The sequence below is a fragment of the Anneissia japonica genome, unplaced genomic scaffold (genome assembly GCF_011630105.1).
Source record: "Anneissia japonica isolate Jap-2015-1 unplaced genomic scaffold, ASM1163010v1 scaffold550_len331619_cov169, whole genome shotgun sequence".
Lineage (NCBI taxonomy): Eukaryota > Metazoa > Echinodermata > Crinoidea > Comatulida > Comatulidae > Anneissia > Anneissia japonica.
Window position 1 is genome coordinate 97,474 of NW_022731233.1, and position 22,715 is coordinate 120,188.

The 22,715-nt window shown below is 35.8% G+C and overlaps 1 protein-coding gene across 1 annotated transcript; it reads right to left on the bottom strand.

The window, feature by feature from the left end:
• Positions 1-342: 342 nt before the first annotated feature.
• On the bottom strand, positions 343-18,164 carry LOC117115277 (protein PRRC2C-like). Its single transcript, XM_033258994.1, has 16 exons — positions 18,050-18,164; positions 16,874-17,045; positions 15,884-16,126; positions 15,172-15,394; positions 14,461-14,784; positions 13,884-14,187; positions 13,364-13,473; positions 12,958-13,075; positions 9,878-12,487; positions 9,300-9,541; positions 8,870-8,999; positions 8,493-8,653; positions 7,297-7,480; positions 5,458-6,068; positions 3,437-4,867; positions 343-3,054 (listed from the first exon to the last, which is right to left on the bottom strand). Exons 1-16 carry the CDS (start codon positions 18,162-18,164, stop codon positions 1,606-1,608), a joined length of 8,427 nt encoding a protein of 2,808 aa, XP_033114885.1. The 3' UTR covers positions 343-1,605.
• Positions 18,165-22,715: the final 4,551 nt, after the last annotated feature.

A 22,715-nucleotide genomic window follows, 5' to 3' on the forward strand; every position in this document is an offset into this window, starting at 1 on the left:
ATGCAATTTAAAAGAACTTCCATGGCATGGTATTCAATTTCTGGTGCAAAAAAAGCCTATCAGAGCAACAACACTGAACATCAAGTACAGTTTGCTGAAGAAATGCTACTTGTAGGCCTGGCATAAGAGCATCATTTAATAGTCAATGTATTTTTCAGTAGTATGAGACCAAACTAGTCTTGATTTGCAATGTTTTAATGTGGTGCTTTTCTATCTAGCATTCCAAGTATTTTTTAGCAGTAGCAGCACCAGGGGCATTACTACAGTACTGTACTATAATTATCGTCGTCGTTATTATTATTATAACACCCATAATACAACAGTAAAACAAAGGACACAGGATAAACGTTCAAAGGTACTTTTAATGTCCTTTGGAATGCAGCTCCTAGAATGACATAGTATACTGCTGCTGCTACACTCAAGCTACAGCCTCGAGTAGTTTACACACAATGTCCTCATAGAGAAGAATAGCACTGTAATACCAGTACATTCCACCATCCCTCTGCATCAGGTAAACAAGACAAAAAAAAAATATGTAGCTACAATCAGTCACAAAAAACATGCAATCTAAAACCCACTGCTTCCTTAATGACTAGTCTATGGATGAAACTAGCTGACTGAATGGCCTGAAAAGTTAAGTCAAGATTCCTCTACCCAAACGGTCACCGACATTCTTTTCACCCGGTAACAATGCTACGTTTCTCTCACACCTTCAACATCTAATTAATTTGTCATTATTTTCTTTACATTATTATTACAATACCAGACATAGAATTGTGAATTTTAAGTCTACAACACCTTTACAATATTACAAAGTTTTTTCTAGCCAGCTAAATATCAAGTTGATAGCAAGCAAGATGATAACTGGCTCGCTTCAACATGGTGAATCAGTTAACAATGCTATCATTACACAGATAATTGTTTTATATCTCTGTGTATCTATATCCAATAACAAAGAATAGTGAAATTTATTTTCAATATACAATATATATATATTATATATATTGCATTTACAAGAGAGCCCACAAAAAAAACACCATACACTCAAATATGCCTTCTTAAGCACAAAACATACATCTACAAAACTAAAACCTAAATGACTATATTACTTTTTAAAATAAAAGAAAACATTATAAACTGCTGGCAAATAACAGGAAACACTTAATAAACAAATGGGGCGAAAACATGAGAATAGCATGTTTAGTACACATGTTATCAAGCTAATAATTATAAATCAACACAACTTTGTTGAAATAATCAAGTTTATTTTTTAAACTGTCTGTTTCTACTTTTACACACTGATGGAATATTTGCAAAGATGAAATTTATTGACAACTTTTAAAGCAAATCTTACAGCAAATATCATTGGTATCAAATATTCCATCTTAAAAAAAGCTGTCAAAGACAATCAAACTAGAACTTCAAGCAACACAAACTAACATATTGTGTCATTATACGTTTCAAAAGTTGCAAGATAACATTAGATTCATTTCACTTATGTACAAAGTAACTATATTAATCATTCTTCAGTTGTGATATGACACCACTGTCAATAAATAAGACCGCTTCTCCTATATTGAATCATAAAAGAAGAAACAGCAGAATTTAACTGCTTTTTGGTTGGGAACCTTTTGAATCTACAGCATCTTTACTAGGTGCTGATGACTTCTGCTGGTTCATATCATGAAAGAATGCCCTTGTTGAGGCCAGCAGAGCTGCTTTCTCTTTGTCTTGCTTCGCTTTCAATGCATCAGGGGTCAATTTTTCATATGGTTTGGATGCAGTTGGCCGTGCTGAATAATTACCACTCATTTTACAGTTAACTTTTCTATTTTGGTTTAATAATTGGCCAGCGATAGATCCACTTCCTGGGTTGGTTTGCCTTGTCATTGCATTATTATGAGCCTGTGCTGCTTGCTGACCGACAGACTGATGAAATGCATTCATATTTCCTGGGTTTGGAACAGGAAACACTGTTCCTCCAACGGATGAACCAAAAGCTGGTGCTCTATGGGAGATCACCGGATTGGGAAAACGAGGTACTGCAGGAGCACTAATCCCTCTAGGTTGATGTCCATCTTTTGTAGGATTTCTAGCATTAGGATGCTGAACTACAAGTTGGACAGGTTGTGAGAGATTAGATGTATGCTGCTGCTTTGGCGCCAACGATGCTATGGTAGTCTGTGGTGACGACGTCATCACTGTTGTATTTGGATTGCTAGCCATAGGAAATATGTTTTTGTTTTGAGCACTTTTTTGGAAAGCAGCATTAGTTGTTGCTGTGGAAATGTATCTCATAGGCATATCTGGTTGGTGTATCTGCTGTAGAGCGCTGTCACTGTTGATGTTAGTGGGCATAAAAGTTGAAGACGGTACATTGCTGAATGACGACTTCATTGGTATCCTGTTGGAGGGAGGACAGACCATGTTGTGCTGGAAAGGCAACTCATTTCTCTTCACCGGATTGAATGGTTTAGCATCGACATGTTGCTGCAAGTCGCTGATAGCTACGTTGCTTCTGTTCCGTTCAACGATCATCCTACCTGGCATTCCTGGTCGATCACTGAAACGCTGTGACAGATTACGTTCAGAAGTGTGCGGTGTGATCATCGAAGGGTTTGCTAAGAATTCCATTTTCTTGTCCACTGGAGTGGAAAATGTGTTAGATGCAGCAGAAGTAACAGGCAGCTGGCCCATTGCTCTTGAGAAACTATTTTGTGCTGGTGCCAAATTACCAAACACTGTTGTCGATTGGACAGAAGGCATATTTGAAGAAGATTGATGCATGTTAGCTTGTGCCTGTGAATGATATTGGAACTGGTTTGTAGGCGTTAGCTGCAGCGGCATTTGTTGCACTGTTGGCTGTTGAAGTGAATTAGCCTGCGGTGCTTGTAGCGAACTGAAATAGGTGTTGGATGCTTGCAGAGAACCGACCGGGTTGTTTGTAGCAAAGAAGGATGATGGTTGTTGCGCCTGTTGGATGTTGCGCTGTATTGCTGGTACGAGGGTCGATCCAATTAAATTCTGCTGGCTTGCAACTGGAGTAGTTGGCCTCTGAAAAGTTAATAAAAATAGATTTACAATTCAAATTCAATTTTTTATTCTTTCATATTGGGTTCATGTTCTGACACTCTCCTTTTCATGTGAAATGGGGGTGTCAGAATTAGAATGTTTAAAAATATTTAATCAAGTTTAAAGATTGCAATTTGTCATTAATACAGTGTAACTGTTATTTAATAGCCGATAAATACTGATCTAAAATCCAAATAATAATATGCAGTGCATAAGCCAATTGTTACGACAACTTCTACTTGGCAATAAAGCAGGACTAAAAATAAGCAGCATGAATGTGTTAAATATTCAGCAAAATGTTCATTCAATCTACTACAAGTGTGTGCACTTATGTTATTGCTTAATTCATTGAAAGTTACCCTACCTGAGCATACAAGTGCGTAGGCTGCATATTCACATTTGCAACATTGTTGAATTGGAGGCTAGACACAGTCTTGGTAACGGCAGTCAAACTGGATGGACCAGGTTGGGAGGGCTTGCCAATTAATGATGCATTGCTTGCATTGTCAATACCTTGTGAAAATCCAAGAGAGCTGAATCCAAGGAAGGTTTGGTTGGGCAGAGATGATGATGATGGCAGACCTTGAGATAAAATCCCAAGATTTGCTTGTTGTAAAGGATTTTGTTGCTGCTGCTGCTGTTGGTTCGTAATGAATCCAACTGAAGCAAACGACTGTTGGGCAGGTGGTGATGGTGCAATAGCATGATGGGTCTGCCCAACTCCATATTGATAATTGCTAGATGGCTGATGCTGGATAACCGATGCAAGGGATGGACCTGTAAGTGCTACACCGGAGCCCATCATTCGCCCTGTATCGCTTCTCTGGAATGCAGCTACTTGATTTCCGTGCCCTTGTGCCAGCACACTTGGTGATGGATTGCTGGGTCTTATAACCGATCCAAACTGCGTGTGCTGTGCGGAGTTTGAGATAATCATTGATGGATTAAATCCAACAGTTGGACCCTTTGGAATACTGCCACTAATTGGTTTTGTCTCCATTGTGGTAGTGAGAACCACAGAGGGAAATGTTATGTTGTTTGCAGCAGTGGAGAAGGCACCAAGAACGGGATTATACCCAGCTGGAACCATATAAGAATTGCCAGACTGATGCTGCCCAGTAAGAGTTTGTCCGTTAAATGAAACAAAGTTTTCACTTGATGATGCCGCTACACTGGACGTGTTTATCTCATGACTGGTGATGTCTGACGTGTCTCCGAGCTCACCATCACTACCAAAACTTCCAAATGTAACACCTGATTGTGATTGGGCTCCCAGGCTGATTCCTTCACTAACATGCTGCCGCCTTTGAAATTCTGTGAAATCTGGTGAGCTTGAAATTTGGACAGTTGGTGTTGCAGACACAGCTTGAGTTTGGGTTGTTATACTGCTACTGCCGGGTGATAGAGCTCGCTCTGTCAAACTTTGCCGTGACTCCCATAACTTTTTGGTTGACTTTATACTCTTTGTTAGTTCTTCAGTTGCAGGAGAATTTGGCGACTGTGCATTTATTTGGAGCTGTTCCCTTTGCATTGTGTGAGGCATTTGCAAAGGTTTGTTATCGCAAGTTTCTTTGTGCTTCATCGTAGCATCTGAATTTGATCTGCGGACATCACTGTCTTCAGAACTTTTAGGCATCTCAATTGGCTCCCTTGCTAAACTGACTCCACTTTGTACTTGAGCTTGTGATAATGAAATGGAATGAGGCATCTCTGTTGCTTGCAGAGCAGTTGCCTGCTGTTGGCCAACTTGGCTTTGTGATGTATTGACCGATGCATGTTGCCCAACAATCCGATTCTACAGAATAATGAAAACATAACAAATTATTAGACCAAGATAATGTTAAATCATAATTCATAATATATATTAAATCGTCTTCTGTGATATTTTCTGTAGATGTTATTATGTGCAAGTGCATGTTTGCTTTAAAGAAATATAGCACAAATGAAAATGTAACAAATAGTAAAACAATTTTTGTCAAAGGTGTTTTTAGAGGAGATTCAATGAGGGGGCCTACCCTGAATTTTTTTAAAAATAAGTCTAGGAAAGGTGCTGTAGTCATAAAAATTTGTACAGCAGGCCCAATCACAGATGGATTGAGCAGGTCTAGACTGCCCACCGGTAAAAATTGTCCCCTGGGTCATATCTCTTATTTTGAATTCTTAGATCCAACACTACTAAATGTAGAATTAGAAACTTTGTCTTTATGAACAGCAAATAATTAAGTATTTTGTGAGAGTTGCAAATCATCGTTCATGTTGGTTGGATTGTTCTCTGTCATTGATGTTCATAAATAAATTAGTTGGTAAAGTTGGTGTAATAAATGGTCATTTCAGGGTATGAAATGACATGGAAAATCTGGCTTCATGAACATTGTTAACACTAACTTTTGAATTATCATGGGACTGCACTATACTCCTTGAAGCAGCATGATGACTCTGTGTCGTCCGTACATGTTCGTCAAAGTGGTCCAATTGATTCAATTGGTTTCTGCTTGAAGGTTCAACTCGAGTTTCTTCCTGGAATTTCACTCCTAATTGCTGTTCAGATGAAAAAATATTAGACGCATCAATATTGTCTTGATTCTCTGACGAGAGTTTAGGGTCATATGATGCAGAGAACTTGACCAGATCCTGCAAGGGTGCTGCTGATTTTATACCATCCACATTGTAATTATTAGCTTTACTAGTGACACCTATGCCGGTTTCCTTTGATTTCTGTTGTCTTATCTTATCATTGACATGTTCCAGGAGATCAGTAGATGTTGAATCTCCTTTGACATCACCGGTGGGTGAACTTGTTTGTGACGACGGTGCAGATGCCTGGTGATCACTGTTCAGTTCAATGCCACTATCATGCTGCTCCGTTTCACTTTTAACAATGACCTCTGCAGCAGCTGAAGCCCTCATCGCAGGGGTCATCCCAGGAGTTAGCGTCACAGCTAATGGTTTACTCCAGGCATTAACTTGTGTTGCTTTGGCTGTTAGAGATGCTGACCCTGGAATGTCACAAACGACAAATTTTAAAAAGAAAAAAAAAATGGCTGAATTGTAATAATTATATATGTACAGCACTGTCCTATCACATTTTATGTGATGTGCCCATATAAGGGTATGACATCATATTACACCGAAATATCTACATATTACATTTGATGTATGGACAAAGCTTAATATATACAGTTGAACTTGAAGTCGAATCCAAAATGCCATTGAAAAATTGTTCGACTTAGATCAAATTTGACTTACAGATTGTTAATTAATGGAAAACACAACTATTTGGCATGTAAAATAACTTAGGCAAGTTTAACTGTATTGTATGTGTGCTATAAAATGTGAGGTATATAGAGACTATGTGTGATATAAAATGTGAGGTATATAGAGACTATGTGTGATATAAAATGTGAGGTATATAGACTATGTGTGATATAAAATGTGAGGTATATAGAGACTATGTGTGATATAAAATGTGAGGTATATAGAGACTATGTGTGATATAAAATGTGAGGTATATAGAGACTATGTGTGATATAAAATGTGAGGTATATAGAGACTATGTGTGATATAAAATGTAAGGTATATAGAGACTATGTGTGATATAAAATGTGAGGTATATAGAGACTATGTGATATAAAATGTGAGGTATATAGAGACTATGTGTGATATAAAATGTGAGGTATATAAAGACTATGTGTGATATAAAATGTGAGGTACATAGACTGTGTGTGATATAAAATGTGAGGTATATAGACTATGTGTGATATAAAATGTGAGGTATATAGAGACCATGTGTGATATAAAATGTGAGGTACATAGACTATGTGTGATATAAAATGTGAGGTATATAGAGACTATGTGTGATATAAAATGTAAGGTATATAGAGACTATGTGTGATATAAAATGTGAGGTATATAGAGACTGTGTGATATAAAATGTAAGGTATATAGAGACTATGTGTGATATAAAATGTGAGGTACATAGACTATGTGTGATATAAAATGTGAGGTATATAGAGACTATGTGTGATATAAAATTTTCATCAATCATTGGACATTAGCATTCTGATTTCTTGCGGTCCCTTAACGCTGAACAGGAAATCAGTAGCTCTGCATGGCATAGGGTGCTGTCATATATAAACAAAGATAATTTTTAGCAGAAACTTGTTACATACCAAGAAAAACAAATAATCTTAATCACATCGTACAATATATTCATATTAGTCTCACCTTGAAATGCAATGCCTGAAATAGGGGAACTGCTAGTGGCCTGTACTGAGTCTAGATTTGAAGTTTTTACATTTGATTTGCTTATCCCTGCCTTGCCACTCATCTCTTTGCTAGGTGAAGATTTTGATGCCTTTCCTTGTACATGTCGCATCTTCATATTAGTTCCAAGTTTTGGTTTCTTGATCTACAAAATAGGAAGGGACTAACGTAAATCATTACTGTATTGCAATATAACATGCAGTTTTAAGCTTACTTTCTTTAATTGTTCTTCAAGTGGCACTGGGTTTTTCAAGTTAAGAGAATGTCCTATTACTCAAATTGAAATTACAGCAAATATCTGATTATAATAGGCCAATAGTGGAGGACTAATAAGCATTTACGGACAGAGAGTCTGTCAGATACAAAATTTTAAAAATAAAATTAAAAAACATGATTTTTACTTTAAAAACCCAGAGCTAGTACATGTGCTGATACGGTACAAGTACATTTCAATATGATTCACTATCGTTGATGGTAGTTTAATGTTGCCATGCCATATGGCACTAACTTTTCAATAAATGTTGAACTATAAATAAAGTTCTCTACTCTATCTCTTCTAAAAATGTCAGATTGTTACTGGTAAAAATATGAAGGTTTTAGGTTTTGATATAATATATAGGCTACATTTGTCGATATTTTTACAGCATGCTCACTAAGTGTCATTTTTATAATAATAATAATAATAATTCTGGATTTATATAGCGCCTCACGTTGACACAACCTCGAGGCATTTAACAACAACAGAGAAGAATAAAAATTAATATAGTGTGTTCATTTCTGACTATTCCCCTCTTTGTTTTATACCAACTTGTCTATGTTTCCATGTATATTTAAATATTTTCTCATTTATGTCTTCTGTAGAACACCTTTGATTTTCTTAGTTTTTTTGTATTATTCTTTGGAAAAAATAAATCTGTAGATAATAATTCATCTATGTTGGTGTACGTGTAGATAACATTAAACTTTTGTTCCAACATAGCAATTTAACAACAGTTGGCTGAAGAAGGCAGAAGTGTCTCTTGAAAATTTAAACAGAAAGTGAGAAATTGTTATGTTGGAACAAAGTTTAACATTTTCAATATTCAGTAGTGTTAGCCCAGCTACCCACAACTGTGCATTTTTGTGAACATAAATTTATGGTAATGTGTAGGTTATACCTCAGCAAAACTGGTTTCTTGCTTCTTTCGCTCCTCCTCTTGCTGGGCTTTCTTCTTGCGCGACTGCTTTGACATCACTTCCTGAAATCCTTCATCTGGTGTCATGAGGTCATTGGGATCTTCTACAATCACTTCAGGATTATTGTCAATAATCACAACACCTATAAACCAATAAATCAACATGATCAAAAAACACATTTCAATAAGTGAATCTTTTTTTTGTTTTGTTTCTTAGGATTATTATGATGCATACCCTATATAAATGAATCATCATTAAAATTATAAATGCACAGTAGAATTTGACACCAACTGCATAGCCGCTTGAATAATTAACAACCTAAAAATAAACAAAAGTATTTTAAATTTGTAAAGCTCACCAGCATAATTATTGAGGTCATAATCTGCTAAAACATCCCTCTTTTTTTCTGTGACTGTCTTGGGTTTTGAATCGTGCACTTTCTTCACTCCAGCTCCACTTAACTTTGTTGTTGCATCTGCTAAGGCATTCTGGAATTAAAAATATGTAAAATTTAAGGTGGGCCTCACTAGAATACCGAAACTGTGTAAATAAAGGTTAGAGTAAATTGGTGCCTTTTTTATTAACTCATTTAATATATGTGTACTATGACACAAATCAACCATAATGCCAATAAAAATTAAGGCCAGGCAGCTACAACAGAATTAAATAATGTAAAATAGCTAACTTCCGGTACTCACATAATTTGAAGTTTTCTGGCTAATAAAATCATGGATATTGCATTTAAACAGTGAAGAATGAAATGAAAAAAAATATAATGAATATCTTACTGTTACTTCTTGTGGGCTGTTGAGTGCGATGTCATCAACTCTGTACAACAAATTCTGCTGCCTGACAACACTATTCTCTGAATTATGATTACTACTTGTTGGCTTAACTCCATTACGCTTGTTTGTAGATTTGGGGAAACCTGATCCCCCCCGTCTTGGTTCACCACCTCTGTTACTATGTCCACCACCCCTCGATACTCTTTGGTCTCTGCGATGGCTGCTTCTGTTATCCACTCTGAAATCTGAAAACATCAACGAGATTTGAGAAATCTAATCAGCATAGAAAATAGGATTAGAATTTTCTACTAGAAGAGTAGTCAATTCTATGGCAGGGTGAAATTTCCCAATTCTTACAAACACTCAAGAAAGTTATAAACATATATCCTTAAGTCAAGCTTGGCTCATTTTGATCATTAGTATTTGTGCAACATAGTTATTTGTAGATCTACTTGCATTGTATTTTGAGTGTTAAACTGATACTCCTTGGCATCACAAATAAAAGACCTCTTTCCACCACTGACTGCATTAGTAGCATTAGTGGACACTTAATATTAGAAATTTCCAACAATTTAACTTACCTGTATTGACACGACGAGCAGACTTTTCATTTCCAGGTCGTTGATTTGAGAAGCTCTTCTTAATTGGCAAAGACTCTTTTGGTTCAATTGGCTCGACCTTATCATCTAAACATACATTGACCACTACTTCCTGATTTTCTTTTTCTTTCTTATTAATTTTTTCACTAAATTCGCTACTTTCTGAGGCAGTCTCCCAGTCTTCATTATTTTGATCAGAAGAGTTTTGATGTGAGAGAGTGGGCTTGACAACGCTTTCACTCGAGACTTCTCCGTAACTGGCAACTGGTTCAACATCTTTAGTAACTGGATTTGAAAAAGTTTCAATATCCTTGCTGCGAGCTTTGCTCGCATTTTTTTGGAAGCGTGGTGGTCTTTCGGGTTTCTGTCTTCGTCTGTGATCTGTACTGCGTCTATCATATCTTGAGCTCTTTCTTTGCTCATCATCATCTTTTGATAATGACCTTCGGTCAGGTCTTCTACTATGATAGACTTTTTTATCATCATCTTCTTTAAATACATTATCTGATTTTTTACTATATTGAGATTCATCATCATGCACATGTCTTTCACTTGAATATAGTCTAGCAGAATTACCAGTAAATCTACCTGCTCTACCTCTTCCTCTTGAAAATCCACCACGTCCTCTTCTAGAAGAGCCATCCATCCTTCTTGATCCCCTAGAATCATCATATCGTCGGCCTTCGTTTCTCCTACTGTCCTGCTGTCTACCATCTCTTCGCTCCCTAAACTTTTCTTCTGCATCTTCATCAGGCTTAAGGTGATGGTCATCATCATCAATGTTACTTTGTTTATGGTTCGGCTCCATCCTCTTGTTGACATCTGAATCCGTCAAGTGTTCTTGTGCAGTTGCTTCATTTCTTACCTCTTTTCCATTATTTTTTTGTGTCTGCACTTCTGAATACATCTCCTGTGCACTTTCATCTACCTTCTTCGATCCAACATTGCTAGAGAAATGACTACCATCTCTATTTGATCTCTTTCCTCTATCTCCCCTGCCACGACCTTTCTGAGTTGGAGCAAAGGTTCTTCCGTGACCTTTATTACTTTGGTCAAAACGTCCCCTTCCCCTGGTTGACAGTTCCCTCCCACGGCCTCTTGTGGGATAGTAATCTCGTTTGACGCGTCTATCATACATTTTCCTATCATCTCCCCTGTAACTTTCTTTTCTTTTCTCATCTCTTTCCCTTTTGTGACCTCTATCTCTATGGGATCTACCTTTATACTCATCAAAATCTTTATAACTGGCCCTTGAATCCAATTGTTCAGGTGTGTCAAGTAATGCTTTCTGGTCTTGTTTAGGTTCAACTTTAGTACTCAATTGACTTTCTTCAACTGAATTTTTAATGGTAGAATTAACTTGATCTCCCGAAGGTGCAGCTGCAACTAGAGGTTTAGTCCAAGCAGAGGTTGGCCCTGAATTGCTAATTTTTTTCTCAGGAAGTTCATTTTTCTCTTTATTCACAGTGAATGACTTTAGCACAGGTGTAAATGATACACCTTTTGTTTCATTTGACTTTTCTTTTTTCTTGGAAATATCAACAAGCTCTTTGGGCTTCCTTCTCTGAGGATTATCTCTCTTCTTTGTTCTGTCCCCATTCTGACCATCAAATGTACCATCAATTTCTATTTTTTCATTTCCTTTCAATCTTGATTTCTCATGGAATACAGGAAGGGCATCCACTTGATCTGGGGGTAATGATTCAGAGCTTTTAAGCTCGTTACTTTTTATCTTATTAACAGCTTCTACCTCTTCAAGCTTCCTTGGTTTCTCTGTAAATTTGGTTTCAACAGAGGATCCATGTTGGCTTGATTCGGAATATCTACTTGAGGATGCCGCTTTCTGATCTGAATTTCTACCACCTTCTCTTGAATTTGAATACCGTCTGGTATATTTTCCTTCTGCTTGTCTTCCGCCATCTTTTTGATCATTCCTTTTGGCTTCTTTTTGATTTGAGTATTTACTAGAATCCTTTTGGGAGTTGTATTTGGTGTTTTCTTTCTGATCCACATACCGCCTCTGATCTTTCTGGCTGGCATATCTGGTATCATCTCTTTGATTGGTATACCTTCCACCCTTTTTAGAAAAGGTATGCTTACCTTCCTCTTGTTTGTCATAACTAGGCCTTGCTACATCCACTTGGTTATATATTTGGTCATTGGATGGTTTAGTTGATTGGCTACTTTGTTTTGTGTCATTTTGTCCATCATCTATAATGTTAGTCAATGTTTTCTCATTCTTTTCAATATCAGTATAGTGTTCTGTTTTTTTAATTGTATCATTTTCAGGTTTCCAATGTTCTCTACGGTTCTCACTTCTTGATGACATTCTATCCATCACATATTCACTTTGCTTAACCATAACATCATCAATTCTGTTACTTTGTGGAAAAGCATTTTTGCTTCTTTCTAATGTATCCTTCACATTCCTTATTGGTCTTTTGCTTTCATCTGGAGAGTCTCTATCGCTAGATATCCTCCGCTGGTGGTAAGGTGGTTGTAAATCGTCATCATCTCTAGCTTGCCTATCAGAGCCCTGGCTATCTTGCCGTCTCCTAGTGTTAAATGATCGATCAGGGGGTCCTTGTAACACTGAAATTAATTTTGAAGCATACAGTATGTTAATTAAACAAAAAATATACTTTTATACAGTAAATCTACAAAAAAAATATTTTAAAGAAGTACACTAATTATCATTGTTTTATCTTAAATATATGTTTATAGTGAAACCTTAAATAAAATTCAAAAATTCTATTGAATAGCATTAAACAATTTCTTAACAACCATTAAATCACAAACAATTCAGCTTTCGTAAACATTTTACAAACAAAAATTTTGAAGCAGAAGAAATAAAAGTAGAAGACTGGTTTTGTTTTAAGTTGTATTTAATTATCAATTGTAAGTAAATATATCACTTAGTTTTTATCTCATTGACAGTTTAAGAACTTGCATAGCATGTATGAAGAGGCTCTGGGTAATTGTAGGAGGTGCCATTAACTCAAATGACAGGCTATGAAAGCATAATCTTTAACAGCAGTCTTTAGTTCGTCAACTAAGCTTACCTCTCGGATCTCCAACAAATGCTGGAACAGGTGGTGGTCCTGTTTGTCCTGTCCACTGTGGACGCTGTTCACCTTGTGCGTGTAAAATTGGTTGCTTAATGCCTCGACTTGATGGGCCCTATTCGTTCATTAAAAATGCACTTATATTAATTTTTACTGATATGATAGGAAAGTTCTGAACAATTTCTCAACAAGAGTACAAAACATCTGTTAGTAAACAGTGTATATAATCCATTACTCTTTTTTTGGGAAGGGGTAAGTGGTAAGGGTCATAGTTTGAACTCTCTTAAAATGATGGAAAAATGAATGACCCCTAACTACAGCTTACTAAGCATTTCAATATTCTTAACTGAAATCTGTATTTACAATTTTTTTTAACATTAGCAAAGAGTAACTTGGACTGCACCTGTAATTGCTGTTCCTGTTGTCGCATCATTTCCTGCTTTTGAAACCGTGGTGGTAAGTTTTTAGCGGTGGACCTTGAACCGTACCCTCCAGATGTGTATCCACTAGCGCCTACAAATACAATAAAGATAGGGAATAATAAAATATTTATCAGGCAGCATCAATACTATTATATTAGCAACATTATTTCATATCTATCTGATCTATTTAAATATATCAATTTGTGGGAAACTAAGCTAAAGTCTTTTTCAAATTGCAAATATTCACCAGTAGTACCACCAGCAACATTTCCCAGTTTGACTGACAAATTTACTAGAACTAAAAATATTTGTCCTGTTGTCAAGATCCTGGATTTAATTTTGATACTTTAAGAATTAAACAAAAATCATTCGCTCATCAAATCATTTCAACTGCTTACCAAAAGCATATGTCAATTGACAAAACATGCTGATCATTAAAAAAAAATTAATAAATAAGATGAATATGGTAGACAAGTTTAAAATCCAAGGAATAAATCTTACTTCTGTTGCCTTGCCTTGAACCCTCACTGCCCTCACTTTCAGTTCTTTGTCGTTTTACTGTATCAACAGCTTTCCCACTAGTATCTTCATCACTGGATGTTTTTGCAGCTGGATCTCCTTTTCTACGTGCAATTTTTTCTTCTAGCAATCGTAATTTTTCTTGTGCTGCAGCTTTTCGCTCTTCCTCAGACTTTGAATCATCTTCTCTGCGTTGCCTTGCTCTTTCAATTGCACTTGTCATTTTTTCAGATTGTTTGTGTCTTTGTTGGTGCCATGTCACGTCTTCTTCATCTAATGCTTGGATCTGTAAAAAATGCAACAAAATTTATAAAGTAACTTCAATTAAATTATAAATGGTAATTTAAATTAAAAATGCGTAAAGCTATGATATGGAAAATTTGTTTAGTAAAAGCTATGTTATGGCCAGTAAAGCTGTGAGTAGCAGGTTATTTTCTATCTTTACTACACTGCCTGGATATTTTATAAATGCTTTAGTTTTAATGTTGTAAATACAAACAACATTTTAAAACCATTTCACCATAGACACACTACAACAAAGCATTATTCTAAAATATACCTGAGGAGGAAGATGCACCGTTTGTGGTTTAGCTTGCGGGGCACCAGGGATGGCAGTTGATGCTGTGGGTTGTGGTAGTGGTGGTGGTTGATGAGCTTGACTTGAAGAAGCAAGATGACCAAGATGTCCGCTACTGGGCATCCCTAAGCTATGCCCACCAGCAGAGGCAACCTGTTGAGGATGCCCACTGTGCAGTGCATTTGGCATACCGGGATGCCCACCGCCTCCATGAGGATGCACAAAACGGTTAGGTGGCTGTTGAAAATGACCTGATGAAGGTCTTGGTTCATAATTGGGTGTTGCCATTCCTTGTGAATGCCACCTCTGGAATAAAATACATGAATAATATATGTCATCATTTTGGAGTCAAGGAAAGTGGTTTCCTAAATGTGCCCAAGGATCAGAAAAACAATAATGTACAATTATTAATTTATTAACTATAGCCTTAAATTAGCACAGCACTATTGTCTTACATACACACATTTATATTACACAGGGTTCTTAAGTTATTTTAATTTAGTTTTTTTGGTGACTTTTATTCATTTGAAATAATGTATGTATTGTAGTCAGTATGTTGAATAATGAGTATAGAAAGCTCAAGGGCACTCGTAAGTCTAGCACCTGCAAAAAATTGAAATAGTATGCTGATGAGAAAATTGCAATGGTTATTATATTAACTACAATCTTAAAATAAACAAATACAAAAAATACCTGTTGTCCCATTGGAGTAGGTTGTCTGGTTGGATGGTTTAACAATGGTGGTCTAGTAGCTTGTTGAGGTTGGTTCACTGTAGGTGGCAGGGACTGTTTTGGTGCATTTGTACTTTCCTTCGGCTGTGACCATGCCTGTCTTGAAGATTGAGTTCTTTCATCTCTCTCCCTATTAGTCTTCAATGGAGGCCTCTCATGGGTTGACCTTGAATCTTCTTCATTTCTAAAGTCACAAAGTTTGCTTTTTTAGAATTATGTTACAATGTTTTTTAGAACAGAAATAGAATATTTTATAGAAAGCATTTAAGCATTGTCCATGGGCTGCCAGTTGTATAATCCAAAGAGCTCCATTTCTACTTACTTCAAACTAATACAATTTTGTCTGGTACGATGACTGCAAATAATCAAAACAGTTTTTTTGACCTAACATAGGATCTATAAATTCATAACTACAAATAAATACTAACATTTAAGACCAACATAATGATTTAAAAAAAAAATTTAATTATAATTCTACTGTAGTTCTAAGTTGGATGAGAATTTTAATAAATAGATTACACAATGTCATATGTAAGCAAATCTGTAAATGGATCATTACATGATTGTTTTCTGTGAATAGTTGCACTATTTTTGAGAACTGGACACTATAAACCATTATCATTATGTAACTTAAAACCAACACAGGAACACTGGAAAATGAATGAAATCCTACCTGTTTGACGTATCCGCATCATTCTTCCTATCATTCTTTGACTTTGGGGTAACCTGGCTTTCATCATCACTAAATACCAGTTTCTCGCCATAGTCTACCTCTTGTGGGGCACCTGCCCATCCTGAATCATCAAGATCATTTTCTAGATCATCTAACTGCAGTAGAGTTTTCTCACTTATAATAGCTGGTCTCTGAGCATCATCGCGTCTTGAGGGACCAGCTCCTCTGTTAGGTGCTGGCATTCTTAAAACAAATGGAAAATAGCTTTGGTGATATCTATTCAATGTTTTTGTAGTAAAAAATAAAAGGATAAATTTTCAAAAAAATTAATATTATAGCAATTTGAGCATTGCATTACTACAACTAGGCCCAGGTTCATCATTAACATTATCATTATAATTATTAGAGTCCAGCTAAAGAAAGGCCTTCATTAGCCTCAATCTACTTTTCATTCAAATCACCAAACAGCTTCACCTAACATAGTAGTCATATTATTTCATTTAACAATCTCAATTCTTCAAAAGAGCAAGAAGAGTATCTCACTGGCACCACATTAAATAGTTTTTAAAACTACCTTTTAAAACAAGTTCTGGTAACAATCAGTGTTTTAAATGCTTGAGTACATAGAGGTAATGTACTAAAAAATTAAATGTTTATAAAATTTGCACAATTTCATAAGTTTGAGTTGAATGGAATTTAATCGAAATTTAATAATCTTATATTAATAATAAACATATTTTTTACAAATTTATTGAACACACTTGTTTATTTCCTATTAAATCAGTGAAAAAAAAAGCATTTTTATAAAACAACTTGCATATTAGACCCAGAGAGTTAACTTAAAAAATCTTTTTACTTAACTGGTAGAGTACCATACTGTATCACTGTAGAGAACATTATAACTTACTGTACGATATCTATGGAGTTATCTCTCCATGCCAAGATTTATTCCTCATACCCATTCTCCTAAACAATAAAAACTTGAAATACCTTGTATCTCTTTGGTCTTTTGATTTCCATCCTGAGCCACCTTCTGGCACTAAGCTGATGTTAGGGTCGTTTCCTCCACTTTCACTTCTTAAACTAGGTAGGACAGCTGGTGGTGGTACTCGGCGTGAGGTCCCCACTTTTCCCAAGCTTTGCAATCCACGGCCATGACTTACTGCAATTTGGAAAAATCAATTACCCTTACCATTTATTTATTTATTCATTCATTAAACTTAATTCATCCTCTGATATTATTTGGAACTTTTAATACACAAATTCATAACAAATAACAACTTGGTATGCATCTCTTTACACAAAATGTGGCAAAGACAAGCCAAACCAGTCACTGGTTGCAAAAATCAATTTTTAGTTATAGGTAAAGCAGTAAAATGAGAGCTATAAAATGGTAAAAGAATCAGTTAAATCCGACATTTCCTCATGAAGTTAAAAGCATTGAAACATAGAGCTGTTTAAAGAACAATATTTGAGAATCGGCCTTCAAAGTTTATGATTTCTGGCATTTCTCTGGCAGAGGCCACCACCAAATTGTTAAAAATTGTTGCTTTTTAGCATTGAAAATAAAGAAAATAACAGCATGGCATGACGTATAAATACATGGAGGTTAGTTTGGTAAAATAAAAGATTTCAAAAATTTTGACATTCCAGCATGTTCTGGCCACCATCTCTGAAACACGAATTGCGACGAGTGACTGGTTTAGCTTGTCTTTGCCACAAATTGATTTCTACACACTAGAAACAGAACCTGATGCTTTAATTTTATTTTTTTTCCCTCCATAGTGACGATCCAAAATTATTGACATGGTAACCTAAATTACAGTACACATTTCAAAATGACAGCCTAGATATCATCAGTAGCATACAAAAGAGCTGTTTTTCCCAGAGCAATGTTCAGTAGGGGAACCAGGTACATGCTAAAAAGTTACTTAATTCCTGTTTATGTGTAGTAGTCAATAATACAGGTGTTGTCATTTGATTAATTGTATGCACCTAATCCATATGACTAGCACAATTTCCTAACATTATTTACCCAAAGGTAATCTGCAGGCCAAAGATTATTCAGGAACAGATGAACCAATAAAAATAGCCTATGCTTAATTATCTATGGCCTTTTGAAATTGGCAACATTTGTAGAGTGTAAGGTAAGTATTTAAATTTTACCTGTAGTTCGTTGAGGTTTACTTGTATCTCCCTTGTAAGTATCATAGAGATTAAGCGATGAGTACTTGGTCTTGCCATCTTTCCCCTTATTTGTTAACCCAGCACGCTCAGACATTCTCTCTTGCCTGTCATTGAGTATGTAACTGTGTTGACCCCTCAAGGAACGTCAAGGGTTGTATCTGAAAAATGTACACAACATCAGATTTATAATTAAAACAAATATAAAATTGGAGATTAAAAACACTTGATATAAAAAAATGTTACTTTGAGCGCTTTGAGATGCTGGTGTAAAGCGCTGTACATTAAAATCCAACTTTATTTTATTATCAATCATGGACATGACATACAGGTCACTACTTTGTAATATTAGGCTTCTCTCATGAAATATTTCTAATAAATATAGAAATTATTATTATTATATATACACTTCCTTATTGAACCTAAGTATTGTCATCAAACAAATTAGTTTCCAGGTACTGTACATGTAGGCTGTATCAGTACAGTATAATAATAATAACACTTCACTTTCATGTTTCAGCGTGTATATTGGGATACAGAATTGATTCAATGTACTTCAATGTACTTTTGAATCAATGTTCAACCTCACAGGCTCCTTGGAGAGTTGGCCTAATTATGCAGTGTTCAATACTATCTATATACGAATATTCTTTCGAGGCATTCACACACCAGGTACTTATGGTACAGTATACCCATGGGAGAAGTTGCATACAGAGTGTGTACAATACAACAATGCAACCAACTTCTTGACCCATTTACATGAAGAGACTCTTCCTTTAACAAGATATTTTTTCTTCATTCAACTTAACATCCATTACTGTACATTAAAAAAAAATAATTGCAACACCCAAGGATGTAGTTGTGGTAGGTGGGCCACCCAGCCTCATGTTTTCCACAGTCTAAAGCTAATTTCATCGCCCTACACCCACCTTCATAGGCCTACCCCTCTTGTCCATCCTTAAAATCTATAATTATTATGTAGAGTTTACCAATGTTATCACCAACTCACTCTTTAATAGTACAGTACACAGACTAAAGATCTAAACAAAGGGAAACTGCCAACATTTTTTAAAAATCACTACATTATACAAAGAAAATTAAAATGTACAGATTAGTGTACAATACAAAGATTTGTGCCACGAGACAAAAATTTCTGAAATTTACTCCTCTAAGAGCATAATCACAGTTAATAGTTAAATCGACCCACAAACGCCTCATGGCCACCTTTTTAAAGTGTTAACAATTAATATATTTTAAGCTGACCCAGAACTAACCTACAACTTTAAAGTCGGCTCAGGTCCTGCAATGCAGGACCTTGTCGAACCCATCTTCATATCTGAACATAAACCGAACCTGGGTCGCCAAGGACACTTTGATAGTTCTGTTTAATTTGGCATCTTATACCATAACATTTCATGCAAAAAACCTGTTGCAAAGAAGGAAGTGTGAACATTCGCAGTGTGATGACCCTGAACCGACTTAAAATACTAACCGCCAACAGAACGGTCGTTTTGAGTTGGCCGTAGTTAAGGCAGGCCTGATTCAATGTAATACAGTGCAAGTGTGATTGGGCTCAACTAATTAAGTAACAACATAATAAAAATTTTCTATCAGAAAAGAAAATATTTGAGCAATCTTATTGTTACACACCAGTCCAAGATTTTGTTTTCCTATTAAGACGTTGAATCACTCCAATTAAATTAACAGAAATCCTACAGTGTACTGTACTGTTCTGTAGAGTACTTACTTACATGTTACAGTTCATGTCCTTTTTCTATGACACATTAATGTCCTTTACATTAATCTTATTAAACAATGATTCATCACTAACATGTAGTTGGGTACCTTTCTCTATTGTCTAGTACACACTCACTCTGGTTATCTAATACAATAGTTTACAGATCACTTTCAAACTAGGAAGTTTAGCTAAGGTGGTTGAGTGCCAGAACAATGATCCCATGGCTCTAAATTTGCTCACACTTTACTTCTGACATAAGGTATACTTAACTTTTGCTTTGAGACTAACGTGGAGAACATCCTTCTCCAGCTTATTCCCAAAGGTCATTTTTGATAATGTCACCAAAATCATCAAATTATTTAGGTCTGTCAATAACATATTCAATCTTACAATATGCCAACTAGGTCTCTTTCTTTGTTATTATATTTTTGTGTGCCTCATTTTAATCTTATTCCTCACTTACTTTATTAACATTTACTTATTTTCCATGAAATAACAGGGTGGGCGAAATTATCTACATAGTGCGTGTGGATTTAACTTGATACATATTTCAACTATGTGTCAATCACCTAGTACTGTAGTTCCAGAAGATAGCAATGTTCTGTTGGATAGATCTATAAAAAAATAGTAAGTTTCCAATCCAATATTACAGTATTATTCTGTAGTGAGTAGTGTTTGGTGGTTTGATACATCAGCTAATAATAATAATAATATAGATCTATTTTACCTACTGTAAAAATATAAATAAAAAATGCTTTGGCTATTTCGTTCTTGAAAACAAAAAGAAGGAATGTTACTTTACTTTGAATTTTTGGGTAGATATTAAAAACTAAAACCATAGATATTGTACCCTGCCTCCATAAGCCAAAAATATGCATAAACAGGACTCTGCTAACCCACACATACTGTTCTGTACAGTACTCGCTTTAACTGAATTATGCATCTTAGTACTCTACAATGTGTTACATCAATAAGGTCCCAATCAGCAACATCCATTGCCCTAATCAATATGCATCCTAGGATAGATATGTTATTACTTGATTTTTTTTTACTTTGCATACCCTACTGTAACCATAATAACCACCAACCATTCAGAACTGTGGCACCCTAACATACAGTACTATCTGGTCACTATGGAATACAGTAAATAAGCAGATTGGTATAGAGCTTAAATAAGGTGTGGAATGATACAGTAAACAATATCTACAGTACATTCTTGTATTTAGTTAATTACAACCATACTAGATTTTTCATAGTTCTGTGACGAGTATTGGATTTTTCATCCATTACACCAGTAGTACTGTAGCTGGTAACCAGAGTTACCAGCTACCAGGTAGTTTAGAGGGATTTGTAGTCCAGTAATGGTTTCTAAACCGACTTTACGCCCAACTTCGCGTACACGAATTTCCCCAGGTGAAGTCCCAGGGTCTGAGGATTGGGTAAGTCGGCCTAGGTCGATAAATTTAACAAATGCTAAAAAAATAAAGGAATTGTCTCCGAATTCTGCCGACTTAAAACTCTTAAAATTTTCGGGTATCCAAAGCCGTCATGTCCTAAAAAGCTCCCACCTTAACCCAAACAATGGTAGGGCTGGGGTGGTGTTGGGTTACACCACAAAATGTCCTTTTTTTTCACAATTTGGCAGATTTGCCACTGTTTTGAACTTGACTGGTCAAACCACAGATCCAAAGTTGGCGGTTTTAGAAGTCAAACTTATCCATTTATCATCTACTAAAATAGTCTTCATTGTTTGACCAAGGAGGTTATTTTAAATCGTTACAAATACTCTTGATTTTTATTTTGTCGCGGATTATTGTTTATTGATCTGTATGGTAGTCTTGTGGTAGACCAATATATTATTTATTTTAACAAGACTGACTGAATGCTGCTGTCGTCGACGTGTTTTGTACATATTACACACCAACAGCAACGTCAATTGCCGTGTTCATCGTGTGTAAAAGACTTTAGGTAGGTAAGCACATTCGAATCAATACCATAATGTAAAATGTTGTTCAGATCACGTTAATTTTTACTAAAACACATGTTACACCTACTAGACGACAAGCAGTAGTCGATTTACCACAACTACCTAAGTTTACGCTAGGGCCTAGACGTTCGCATTAACAACACAGACAACTTCTCTAGTGTAAACTGTATACTCTCGCGACAGAAAACACGTCCGATCCAATACCATTATGTAAAGACCGTGTTTGGTTAGATCACTTTTTTCATTTTTAATAGCACGTGCACCTGCTACATTAACACGACAGAGGCCTAACCCTACCGACAATCCCGTAAACAATTGGTCAACTACACCAACAAGGTATGCATTATGAAGCTCGCTTACCCTCTCGCGATGAAAAACAAAATGTCGGCAGAGTTTTTCCGACGCATGCGCATATCAAAATTTTCTCCTAAAAACAACTCAAAAATGGTGGTGGGGTATATGTTTTATCGCGTACGTCCAACATTTCTCATCTAACATAAAAAAACAAACAATTCTTGCCCAATTATATGTCCACCAGTTACTATGAGGAAAAAATTATACCCACCGTGAGGCACCGTTTAGGAGCCTATTCGTTTACAAACCCGCTGCTCACACACACACACACACACACACACACACATTTCATGTTCTAATTTCCCCATTAGTTCCTTGTGACCTTAATGTCACAAAGGAACTAATAAAAAATGACTAATTTTTACAATGTACTGTACAGTAAACCATCACCTCTCAACAACAATCCATTAAGAATAAGCAATCTCTTTTGTCAGAACTAATGATATTACAAGGGACAGTAAGAGCATGGTGTCACATCATGGAATTTAGATATGGCATGAGATTTGAATCAGTAAAAAAAAAATAATTCTTGTTTTTTGTATCAAATACCAAGTTAAAAAAAAAAAAAA